This window comes from Castor canadensis, chromosome 1 (assembly GCF_047511655.1).
Source record: "Castor canadensis chromosome 1, mCasCan1.hap1v2, whole genome shotgun sequence".
In the NCBI taxonomy this organism is placed as follows: domain Eukaryota; kingdom Metazoa; phylum Chordata; class Mammalia; order Rodentia; family Castoridae; genus Castor; species Castor canadensis.
In genome coordinates this window covers 199,229,555-199,243,205 of record NC_133386.1, presented here as the reverse complement: position 1 = coordinate 199,243,205, position 13,651 = coordinate 199,229,555, and the positions used below count along the sequence as shown (strand labels likewise).

The window sequence follows — 13,651 nt, the reverse complement described above, 5'->3', positions numbered from 1 at the left end:
TGGAATTGAATAAAAACATAGATTAAAGGAAAGGTGAATTCAGTCATAAGGATATTGATGATCACTTGTTTACACAACCAAGAGGTCATCAGACATTTGCCAACAAAAGCACTTTAGAGGGCCGAAGGCACAAAAACAGAGTATGTTTCAAGACCTCTTTTATAGATCTGCTGTCATTATAACAAATCATGCACATTAGGGAAAATCCTTTTGAAGTCAGGTAAGTATACCCTGAGGAGTTTCAAGAGTGGTGTTCAGCTCTTTGTGAAATGGGGAGGGGAAAGAGGAAGACAGAAGAACTGTATTTTTTCTTGTATTTCATAAAGGTGAATGCCACACTGCTCTCCAATAGAAGACAACAGGCTGAGATCCAGACATGGATGGGATGGGACATTTCAAAAAACTGCTTTCAGGATTTTGCATGCCTCCACAGTACAGCCATGGAAGTGAGCAGAGAATTCAAAACTACTCAGATTATGCTTTGGCTGAGGCCTCGTGTAGCTCCCTCCTTCCCATAGGTTCCCTTTTCATACAATGAATTATCTGCATTTTATTCCACAGTGACTGTGATGACTACAGTTGTAGAACTCAACACAGGAAAGCTTCAAGGCAGAGAGGAAAGAGTCTTACCCACTAAACATTTGTACCAGCAGGCCCATTTCCCTTTATAGGGACTTCATGGGAAAAATGGCATCTAAGGAAGTACTCTGAGAAGAAGGGACCTAGCCCACATGCTGTGTGAAGCTGAGCTCAATTCTACAGTTATGGTAGGAGCCTCATCCCCATGCCTCCTTATCAACTTTTAACGAGTTCACCATAATGTCTGGAGACCTCCAAGTATGTGCCACATAGGATGGCCAGCTAATGTCATTCCTATCTCTGTGGGAGACCAGTGCCCTCCATGCACAAAGAAGGAAAAAAGATTACCTCTGCAGCTTCAACTGAGACTCTGGACAAATAAGGTATTGTATCTATGCATTCCTTCACTTTCAGTTTTGCTGCAACAGCTTCCGGAGGTGCATTATATTTCTGAAGTTGCCACTTCAGTGTTGAATAAAAACCCAATAAGAAATTGCTGCTTACAGTAATAACATCTGGACAGACCAAGGCATTGCCTGGATCAAGAGCACAGAAATGGAAGTTAGTTAGGAAAATGGTATTCTTTGCTCATGGCATCCAGACTCTACAAATTAGGCAAGATCATGTGGGTTTATGTTTCTATGCCATAACAGTAGAAGACCCTCCAAGTTGTGACTTCTTAGAGATCGCACAGAAAAGGACCAAGCTAGGATTTTCTGAAGTCTCATGATGTTGGTTTTTAAGCCACACTCATTACAATCCAAAGCATCTCAAGTTGGCTAAATTTACCTTTATTTTGAGATATGAATTTTGTCTGCCAATTGAGTGTAGCCTTATTAATCCTGGGTGTTACATGAGGGGATCTTTTTTATCACACAATTTCAAAGCAAATTATAAAGCCATACTCTTACAAGAGATCAGAGAGGTAAGAATTATTCTGCAGGTCAACAGGAAAATTGTTAATGAGTGGAAAAGTTCTATTTAGAAATTAAGTTGAAGGAATTAGATTATACCTTCAGACACATTTTCAACTAAAAAGTTAATGTTCAAGCTATAAAGTTTTAATACATGTCAGAGCTTATACAGGAAATTGTGATAGCCTGATGTCTGTTTCAGTGATGCCCAGGCTTTTGGAAAGTCATTAGGACAAATTGGGACTCATTTCTTACCATCCTACAGCTGTGGAAAGATCTTAAGGAAACAATGTGCCAAGTCTGGCTGCCAAATTCCCACAAAGATGTTTGTTGTTTTCTATTTTCACACTGCCTAAAATATTACCCAGGCAGGTCAGGTACTTACCAACCTCAATTTCAGCCTTCGGAGTTTCTGGAATTATATGTGGGCCTGACCAGACCAAGCTCCCACAAAGCCTGTGCAATCACTGTAACCAGGAGGTTATCTAACAGTTTTTGTTAGCAGCCCTAACCAGATAGCATTACAGTCTGGGGAAAATTTAGAGAGGATGGGATAGAGGTAGTATGGGAAACATGCAAAATTTCAGAAGCTATAGGAAGTGTAAGAGTCAATGACATGTGGTCTTTCCCCAGAGTGGGGAGTAGGTACAATGAACTCTTGAAAGAATACCTAGGATTAATTCTGGTGAAATAGAAATATTGCTGTAGACTATAGAAATAATGAGTGTAATGGTTCAACCATCATTACTGACAGAACTCCCAGGAAACAGATGATACTCACACAAGCCTGTGCTTATTCTTAGAACCTATTTGATGTTGTGTTATTCAGAGAACTATGTCTCTTTGGAATGGCCACTCTTCATTCATCACCACAGCTACAAAATTGGATGAGCAGATTATTCCTAAGCTTGCCCTCAAGGATTTTCTTCAAAGGTTTCAAGTGAGAGGAAATTAATTGAAAGAATCCTGTTATTTAAGAGGCTAGTTAAAGAATCTCTAGAAACCTGAATACAAATAGTTTCATTTAATAATCAGAGAAGTGGACTTACCAGAGGCTGGTGCTACAGTGGTCACAAATGATACTCACCTTCATAGCAGCAAAGGGCCAGAGTGACCACAAGGAGACATATGGAAAGTCTCATGGTGCTCTATTTGCACTGAGCTTTCACAAATAATGAGGAGTTGGGTTCCAGATGGCTATGTGGTTGGGTAGTATGTAGTCTCGGGCTATTTGTACCTCGTGAACTTCACTGTTCCTGCCACAGAGGCAGATGGCAAGTCACAAGGTCTGGCTGGCACCCTTTCTTACTTAGTGCGGTCTAAAGCCCTCCCTTAGTGTGAAAACTCACTTCCCCTCTGTCCTGTATGGGCCAGAGCCAAAGACAGCATCCTAATGGGAATCCTGCCCTTTTCTCCAGGTGACCTTATAGGTTCCTAGTAACTAATGCCAGGAGTTTTATTTCATTTCTGAACTTTTAATGATGATATCTGTATTCTGCATAGGTTCATGGGCAAATTGCATTATGAGAAGAGAAGTTAAAAATTCTCAGCACACATGAAGGTGGGAGTTCTGTGGTTATGGGAGAACAGAAGTATAAGATGATCTGATTTGAATTTTTTCCAGCAGAATTTATGACATAAAACAGGTTTTTCAGTTGCATATTCAGTAACTATAAAAGAAACCTATACTTTCATTTGAATACCATTTCATCATCACCTTCCTCTCCATATGTGTGCCTTCAAACATTTTTTGAAATCCACACCTTTTAAGAGAATTTCCTTTGGAGAAAACACATTCTCCACCTGTTCTAGCTGGCCTGAATCAACAGCCACAGACCTTATGTGTTAATTTCATAAAATTATCTGTCTTCAAGGTTTTAGACCAGGAAGAATAGTTCTAGTGAGTGAAAGCAAGGAAGCATAGTAGGAAGCTCTACAGGTTCATTACACACCAAATCTATAGAGATGCAGAGATTCAGAGACATATTCCCTTTCTGATGAATCAGAAAATAATTGGGAGATTCTTGTATTGCAAAATGTGGAATATCCTTTGCAGGTAAATAGATATATAAACTGTAGTGCATCCAGACAATGGATTTATATTGTCACTAAAAATAAGACCAAAATACTTTGAACTGCCTGAAAAATACATTATTAAACAAAATAAGAAAATGTGAAAAGTAAAAAGATAAATGGTGGCAGTAAAATGGTAAGTGATAGTAGAGAAAAGAAAGGAATTAAGGATAAACAAAGCAGAATATTTTTTAGGTCAGTGACATGATTCCATATATGTTATAGAATGGTTCTTCATTTTATTAGACATTTATCCAAATGTGAAAAACACAAGATGTGGTGAACTTTAAAGGTTAACTATGGACTTTATGTTGTATGGACAAGTCACTGAATATGGTTGGATTTTTTCAAATATACCAATATGTTGCAAGGTTTCACAGAAGAGAACTATTTATGCGTATGTGGTGCCAAGATTTAATGCCTAAGGTGAAGGAAGTAGGCTCAAATATCCATTGTGGAGTCACTTTACAACTTTGAGCATGAAGCATTAAGTGAGTGTGCATTAGGAGTACTGGGGTTGCAACAGGTGGCATGCTGGAATGGAAGTGCTGGATGCATCAATACATTTAGGGCCCTCAACTCAAGGGCCATTTTCTCACAGACTCAGTTGGGGAGAAGGGAGGAAATAATAAAATATGTTGTGGAGTTTGTAAACTATGCTACTATGGTGATTTTGTTACCAATGAATTTTGGTATCGATTGGATAAACATCTGATATATTCATTATAATTATGACAATCATAAATATTTCCATATATGTTACAAAAACACAACCCTTCCTAGTACAATGTGTGGCCTTTTATATTTTATGTTTCTGTGAGTGGTATAATTTAATGCCAAAGTCAGTTAATTTGAGTCATGTACTCCATTGTGGTTGGTGAAAATTACCCAGTATTTAACTCTGAAAACACCAGATGGGACAGCGGTGAGTTTTGTTTTAATGTTGTGACCCATTCTTTGAGTCCTCTGACTTATGTGCTAAAAATGACATTATTATGGTTACAACTAAATTTTTTACAATGGTTTCTGCACTATTGATAAAAGAATACTTTCTATTTTACATAATTTATTATATTTATAAAAGGAATATATTAATAATGTAAGGTAATTTCATTTTCTAATTCCATACTTGTGCACAGGTACTTTGAATAAGTTCACCCCCTCCATTATATTCCCCTACTTCCTCTGCCCCCATGTCTTTTTCCACAGTATATGGTGGGTTTCATTTTACCACTTTTGAACATATATGTGTAGGATATTTCATTCCTTTCTCATCTCAGTAACCTTTCTTTTTCCTCTATCATTCCATTTCATCCCCCCATCAGATCATCCCCCTCGAATATCATGTCCCATTTTTATTCAAGCCATTGTCATCATCATTTTAGATCTATAATTCCCAAATGATTGAGTTCATGTGATATTTGACATTTCAGGCTTGTATTACCTCATTCAATGTTATGGTGTCCAGTTACATTCATTTTACAGCAAATGACAAAATTTCCTTTTGCCTTATGGCTGAGTAATATTCTGTGCATACATATATATATGTATATATATATAATATAAGTGTATAATGTATTTATATATGCATGTATATGTGCATAGATGTGTATGTGTGTATACATATGTGTATATATGTTTATTTATATAGACATACCTGTGTGTCCATATATCTATATGTATATCTATGTGAATGAATATTTCTATGTTTAAATCTTTATCTATTTATCTTCCATGTATAAAATTTTCATTATCCATACATGAGTTATTTGGCATCTCAGCATGAATTCTTGGGATATTTCTGAAGCAGTGTAAGTCAGGGTACTATGCAGACAACCTGCTTTTTTCACAACAAGGTAACAGTGGAATAAACTACAAACTTTCTTGATTCTGTGGAAAAGAACACTTAAAAGACTTTTTCCTGGAAGCAGTTTTGAGTGTCACAAAACTAAACTTTAAATGGAGTAGTTGAAGTGTAAAGAGTTCTACCTTTAAAATCAGTGTTTTATACAGAAGCTGAATCCTATTCCTACACAGAAGGTAAAGAAATTCTCTATACCCTGATTTCAACTTGTTACAGTTTCTACAAAGAGTCCCTGTTTCTCAGGTTCCATCAAACATTTCAGTCAGGTTTTCTGCATTGAAAAATTGCAAGCTGGTTGATGGCTGATTGTAACTCCAGCCTTATTTGTCTTTCAGTCATGAAACTTGAGAGATATTTTGAGCAGAGAATTTCCTACCACCAATGATCAGGGTAGTCCTAGAAGGAATAAAGGAGGAAATCAAAAAGTTCCTGGAATTTAATGAAAATACAACACAACCTATTGGACCTATGGGTGGGACACAGCAAAGGCAGTCCTAAGAGGAAAGTTTATAGCCATGAATCAAAAACAAAGACAGATCTCAAATAAATGACCTGATGCTACATCTCAAACCCCTAGAAAAACAAGAAAAAGTTAAATCCAAAGCAAGCAGAAGGATAGAAAGAAATAAGGGCCAAAATTAACAAAATAGAGACCAAAATACCATACAAAGAATCAACAAAAGAAAAAGGTGGTTCTTTGAGAAAATAAACATGATTGACAAACCCCTGGAAATGTGATTGTAATGAGGAGTAAAAAAGACCCAAATTAATGAAATCAGAAATGAAAAAATGGAGATAACAACAGACAACAAAGAAATCCAGGGAATCATCAGGGACTACTTTGAAAACCTATATTCAAAGACACTGGAAATCTAGAAAAAATGGACAAATTTCTAGATGTACATACCATCCAAACTAAACCAAGAAGATATTAGTCGCCTAAACAGATCTATAACATGCAATGAAATTGAAGCAGCACTAAAGAGATCCCAAAAAAGAAAAGTTCAGGACCTGACAGATTCTCTGCTGAATTCTACCAGACCTTTAAAGAAAAACTAATACCAGCGCACCTTAAACTTTCCCACGAAATAGAAAGGGAAGGAACATTGCCTAACTCGTTCTATGAAGCCAGTATTACACTCATCCCAAAACCAGGCAAATTTGTTTTTGTCAACAAAAAGACAATAACAAGGCCAATCTCCTTAATGAACATTGATGCAAAAATCCTTAATGAAAAAAAGGCAAACTGAATCCAAAAACATATCAGAAAGATTATACACCATGATCATGTTGGCTTCATCCCAATGATGCAGGGATAATTCAACATATACAAATAACTAAATGTAATACAGCACATTAACAGAAGCAAATGCAAAAACTGCTTGATCATCTTAATCGATGCAGACAAAGACTTTGATAAAATTCAACATTATTTCATGATAAAAGCTCTGATGACACTAGGAATAAAAGGTTGTACCATAATATAATAAAGGCTATATATCACAAACCTATAGCCAACATCTTAATTAATGGGGTCAAACTGAAACCACTTCCCTTACAGTTAGGAATGAGACAAGGGTGACTCCTTGTTCCAGTACCATTCAGCATAATGTTCAAATTCCTAGCCAGATCAATAAGGTAGGAAGAATAAATAAAAGGAATACAAATAGGTAAGAAGAAGTCAAACTATCCCTCTTTGGAGATAGCATGATCTTCTACCTAAAACATCTGAAAAACTTGTACAAAAAAATTCCTAGATACTATAAATAGCTTCAGAAAAGAACCAGGATATAAAATAAACTTACAAATTTTTTCTACATGCCACTAATGAACAGATTGAGAAAGACTATAGGAAAACAATTCCAATTACAATAGTGTCAAAAAATTAAACACTTAGGAATAAACATTAACAAAAGATGTGAGTGACCTCTACAATGAAAACTACAAGCCAATGAAGAAAGAAGCCAAAAAAGACTACAGAATGTGGAAAGCTCTCCCATGCTCATCAGTTGGAATAAACAACATAATAAAAATGTCTATACTACCAAAAACAATCCAAATGTTCAGTGCGATTTGAATAAAAATCCCAATGACATTAATCACAGAGATTCAAAAAATCTACCCTAGAGTTCATTTGGAAGCACAAAAGACCATGAATAGCCAAGGAAATACTGGACAAAAAGAGCAACAGTGGAGGCATCACAATACCTACCTTCAAATTATACTCAGAGCCATAGCAATAAAAACAGCATGGTACTGGCACAAAAACAGATATGAAGAACAGTGGAGCAGAATAGAAGACTTGGAAATGAATCCACATGGCTATGCCCACCTAGTTTTTGATAAAGCTGCCCAAAACATGTGATGGAGGAAAGACAGCCTCTTCAACAAATGTTTCTGGGAAAACTGGATATTTCCCTGCAGAAAAACTGTAACTACATCCATATTTGTCACCCAGAACAAGTATTAACTCATAATGGATTAAGGTACCTTGAAAATAGTACAGGAAAGAGCAGGGAGTACACTGGAAGCAATAGGCACAGGCAGTGACTTCCTCAGTAGAACTCAAGTGGCTCAGCAACTAAGACAAAGGATCGACAAGTTGGACTATATGAAATTAAAAATTTCTGCATCACAAAAGAAATGGCCTCTAAATTGAAAAGCTTTGCCAGCTGTACATCAGACAAGGGACTGATAACCAGAACATACAGTTAAGTAAAAACACTAAATTCCCCCCAAATCAATGACACAATAATGAAATAGGCAACTGAAATGACCAGAACTTGAATGACCTGACTTGAATGACCTGAATGACCAGGACTTGAATGACCAGGAAATGGCCTATCTTCAGAAGCCATGACAGCAGATGAACAGGATGTTCTTCTGGAAAGTGAGCTAGCTAACAAAGAATCCAGGAGTCCATCCAGTACCACTAAGGTTATACTGCTTTCATTCCAGGGCTCCGGAGTAATTAGACCTTTTTCAAAGAAAGAAGTCCAAATGGCTAAAAAACACATGAGAAATGCCCTCCATCCCTGGCCACAAAGAAACTGTAAATCAAAACCACATTAAGATTCCACCTCACTCCTGTTAGAATATCTACCAATAAGAACACTAACGACAACAAATGTTGGTGAGGATGGGGAATTGTGGGGGAAAGGATCCCTTATACACTGCTGTTGGGAACTTAAGCTAGTACATACAATCAGTATGGAAAACAGTATGGAGGCTCCTTAGAAAAATAAAAGTAGATCTGATATACGATCCAGTAAGACCACTCTCAGGGCTATACCTGAAGAAATGTGAGTCAGGTTATAACAAAGGCACCTGCACATCCATGTTTACTGCAGCACTATTCACAATAGCTAATCTATGGAACAGCCATGGTGCCTCACTACTAATGAACAGATTAAGAAATTGTGGTATTCATACAGGATGGAATATTACTCAGCCACAAAGAAAAATGAAATTCTATCATTCACAAGTAAATGGATAGAACTGGAGAACATGCCAAAAGTCTCATGTTCTCCCTCATATACAGATCTTAGACCTAAAATAAATGTAGCAATATTATGGGACATGGATCACAATAAGGGGAGGCCACACACAGGAGGAATATCTCAAGAGCAGGAAACTAAAAACTTGATATGGTTGATGTGCTCATTGTACAGGAATGAATATAGACATCTTAAACTGGCTGGGGCCACCATGGGAAGTGGACTAGGGAGGAATGAAGAAGACTGGAAGAGATGAAGCAATTGGAGTTTTAGTGCATATATGCATGGAAACAACACAAATAAATTCCATGTGTAGCTATCTTTATCTCAAACTAGGAAAAAAGTCATGTTTCTCTTTTATTTTTTAGCTTTTTCTTCTAAAATGTTGGAGAAAAGGAGGGTGGAACAAGTTCTGCCAGCAGAGGGGGGGTGGAGGGGATCTGGCACCAGTGGTAGTGGGGAGGTGATGGGGAAATGGGTAGGAGGATGAATACTGTGCAAATGATGTATGTAAATGAAAAAAAAGATATCTGTTGATACTGTTCCAGGAATGGGGGAGGGAAGATGAAGGAGAGCAGTAGAGGGGGTGAATTCAAGTATGGTATATTTCATACATTGTGAGAACCTTTGTAAATGCTACAATGTACTCCCAACCAGCAAGAATTTCATACCAGAAGTTTTCCAAAAGCCAAAGAGGTGTAGTGAAGTACACTCAATAATTGGGGAATGCTGGAAGAGAAAAAGGAAATGATCTGCTCTTCAAAAGCCATGACAGCTGATGAACAGGAAGCTGCTTTTCTGTGAGCTGGCTAACGACAATCCAGGAGCCCATCCAGCATCACTAAGGCTACACTGCTTTCATTCCAGGGCTCCAGAGTAATTAGGCCTTCCTTCACAAAAACTGATAAAGTGACACAGAAGCAGAACAAACTCAGTTTCTAATGTCTTCAACCTTATAACATCTTTTCCAATGCCTTCAGTTATGAACCTACTGAGGAGTCAGATGGCAAGGTATTCATATATAAATTTACAGGTGGTTTCATTAGTTGTAGGGGTCAGAAAAATAAGCTCTGAATCTAACACATATGAGTCCTAGGTGGCACAGAGTTACTGTAATCTACCCAGTCTTTGTCTTACACTTTGTGAAACTATTATTTGACCTATTGGACATTTAATAGATTATGTTTTCATACAACAGGATAAGCAAAAATAATATAATAAAGATATCAGTAAATCAGTATTCAAACTTCATAGTGAAATATCCATGTAGTAAATGGAGCAAAGGTAAGAAGTAAGGGATCATGCCTTGAAATACAGTATGATGTATGGGCACTTCTGTAACAAGAGGGATTGGGGGAATGTGTCAATATATCTGTATTTATAGTATCAGTGGAGTATAGGGAATAATGAAAGCCAAAAACCACAGGTAACAAAGAATTGTCCCCTTAACTGACAGGGCAGTTGAGCAAGAAATGTCCCTGCTGGGTACAAGCTATATAATTAAGGAAGGTAAAAAGTCTCAAAGACCCTAAATGAATGTCATTTCAGCAATTTCCTGGTCCATTTCAAGCACCCAGATGTTATTTGTTCTGCTTCTCCATGCAGCTCCCCTGGAACTGATTTACAATTTCTTTCAACCTGTTGTACTCGTATATCACTAGTATACTCATGAAAAATCTGTGTGTTTTCATCATCCTGGGTCATGCCTATGTTTGCCAAACTCTCAATCTCTCCTTGTCTGGGTGGTTTGCTTGATTTTTGCTTCTGGCTTGGTTCCAGGCTCTGGAGTTAGAGTATGATTATTGTACCCATGAACAGCTGCATAACCATCAGCAAGGCCCAGAAACCTAACATTCCTTGAAGGCTAAGAAGAATTGATTAGTCCTGGGTTGCATCGTTACAAAACAGTACTCTCTTAAATCATTTTAGATAAGATCAGTGAATAAATATATGGACCAGCACTTTCTGCTGGTCTGGAAGCCTTGATTCTTGATGACTGCAGCATAGGCTATAAAGAGGCCTTAGTCCTCAAGTATTTTCCAGATGGTGGAGGAAAACCACTGAAATCATAGCTGGATGTGTCTTGAGTTGATGATATCACATGTCAGATTTCTACCCTGGGTTGAATGCAGCCTTCATGTGATCATGACATATTGAAAGTGCTTTTGAGTATTACATTGTGTTCTTATATGTAATTGTTGTTTAATTCACCACCGTTATAAACATAGAGAAAGTCATGGACTTGTCTGTATGCATTTGCTACATTTGAGTTTGAAGTTATTTCTAACATGTAAAGTTAAGAATTTTGTCACTAAAGCAAAATCTGCTATGATGAGTCTTATCTGTGATCTTAGATCATGCACACAGACTTTATATTATAACTTTCTAACAGAATAATAACATTTATGGCAATGTGGTGTACAGTCAGTTTTCATATATATGAACTCTCCCCCAACTCTAGGTTGTAAAAAAAGGGCACTGGGAATGTCTTCCAGCATTAGGAGTGGCCTTCGTAGGACAGTGCACTGGGTGAAAAGGTACTTCTTTAAGTATAGCTCAGAAGTGCAGCAATAAGTTAAACATAATAGGACGTCCTTCTGTGCCAAGATTTGATGCCTAAAGTGAAGGAATCGGGCTCAGATATTCAATGATCTTTTCAAAATCATGGAGTCATTTTATAGTTTTGAGCATGCAGCATTAAATGAGTGCACATTAGGTGTGTTGGGGTTGTAACAGGTGGTGTGTTGGAGTGGAAGTTCTGGGTGGATCAATATACTCAGGGCCTTAACTCATGAGACTTTGACAGACTCAGTTGGGGAAAAGGAAGGAATATGTCATGGAGTTTGTAAATTATGATACTATGGTGATTATTGTTACTAATGAATTTTGGTATAAATTGGATAAACATCTGATACATTCATTATAATTTTTATAATCATATATATGTATATATATATATAAAGTAGATATTACAAAAATACAACCATTCCTAGTAGAATGTGGCCTTTTCCATTTTATACTTCTGTGACTGGTTTAATTTAATGCCAAAGTCTGTTAATTTGAGTCATGTTTATCATCGTGGTCAGTGAAAGTTACCCACTATTCAACTCGGAAAATACCACAAGGGAAAGCATAAGTTGTGTTTTATTTTATTTAACTTTTTAAAATGTATGAATTATTTTTTTCTAGACTTTTCCACTTAATATTTTTAGACTGCAGTTGGTATGGGTAATTGAAACTGTGGAATGTGAAATTATGTGTAAAGAGAGACTACTGTATATGGCTATGGTTGGAACTTCTGAGTATAGTGAGTTTAAAAAATAAATTTTTGTTAGGATATATTTGGTATTATGGGGGTGGATTAATAGTGACAATTCTGATTACACTAATATTGTACATTACTTACATTGCCCTCGTCGTCTTTCCCCCTCAAGCTCCCTGCTCCACTTAAAGCAATTGCAAGAAGTTTCTTAATTGTGTTTCATGTAGGTATATGAAGTCTATCTACCATACCACACATTAATCTCCTTCATTCACCCTCCTCTCTCCCACTGGTACCCACCCCCCACTGTACCTATTTTATAGTCCTGTTTTTTGTTATTTGTATTTATTTAAGTTGATATTCAAAGGGGTGTCACAATGTATGCCCACAGTGGGTATACTTTACTTTGTTCTGCTCAATCACTTCCACTAGTCTTCCTTACCCCTTTACCTCACACATCCTCATTTATCAACAGTTTCATACACTTCCTTGTATCCTCTACCTTCACATCTTATGTTATGTGATATTACTGATGCTGTATTATCCTCTTTTCCTCTTTCCCTGAGTTCTGGCCATTTGTACCTCTTCCTTTGAGAATTCCCTGTTTAATTCGTGTGCGCATTTCTTAATGGTGTGTTGATTCTTTGGGGGTTGATTCTTTTGAGTTCCCTGTAGATTCTGGATCTTAGTCCCTTATTAGATGAATAGCTGTGTGTGGGAAACCCGCAGGACCCCCAAAGCCTCTTGGAAAGGTTCAGAGTCACTGTAGCTTTTGTGCAACAGCCCTAAGAGAGATTGCAACAGTCCAAAAGGACAGTTGCTGAACTCCCCTGTTCTCTCTCTGTGTGGGACCAGGAAGACCCAGTCCAGAGAACATGATGTTCCACACTTGGGCTCGTAGCCATAGCAACGTGACAGCCAATCCCAGTACAGAGGTCAAGGGAAACTTGGGGACTGCCATGTACTCCTTCTTGCTTGCCTGCATTGCTTAAATACTCTCTTCAGAAAATAAACTGTGCCATTGCTGCCTGACACAACCCCGAGTTCGTGTTGTTATTTGCCACTCGAGCACCCGACAAGAGGTGGAGCACCCACTGCAGCTGGACTGTGGCAAGTGGTGCTGTGACTTGGATCTGCTCTGAACGTCTTGGCAGTATAATTCAAGGAGGGACAGGCTCGCTGTGGAGCCCCAACCCAAGGTATCGCAAACTGTAAGTTGGGGGATGGAATGGGAAACTCTCTGAGTTCAGAACATAGGCATTTCTTACAGCTATTGTGCAGTTTGCTAATAAGTAAGGGTATAACTTACATCAAGGGACAAATTGAAGATTTTATAGAGACAGTTATCCAATTTTTAAAAAAATTATTTATTTTTTTATTATTCATATGTGCATACAATGCTTGGGTCATTTCTCCCTCCTGCCCCCACCCCCTCCCTTACAACCTACCCCACCCCATCCCG

General features: G+C 37.6%; 1 protein-coding gene across 1 annotated transcript; it reads right to left on the bottom strand.

Moving 5' to 3' along the window:
• Positions 1 to 873: 873 nt before the first annotated feature.
• LOC141420107 (secretoglobin family 1D member 4-like) lies at positions 874 to 2,635 on the bottom strand. Its single transcript, XM_074064488.1, has 2 exons — positions 2,581 to 2,635; positions 874 to 1,115 (listed from the first exon to the last, which is right to left on the bottom strand). Exons 1-2 carry the CDS (start codon positions 2,633 to 2,635, stop codon positions 874 to 876), a joined length of 297 nt encoding a protein of 98 aa, XP_073920589.1.
• Between the last annotated feature and the right edge of the window lie 11,016 nt (positions 2,636 to 13,651).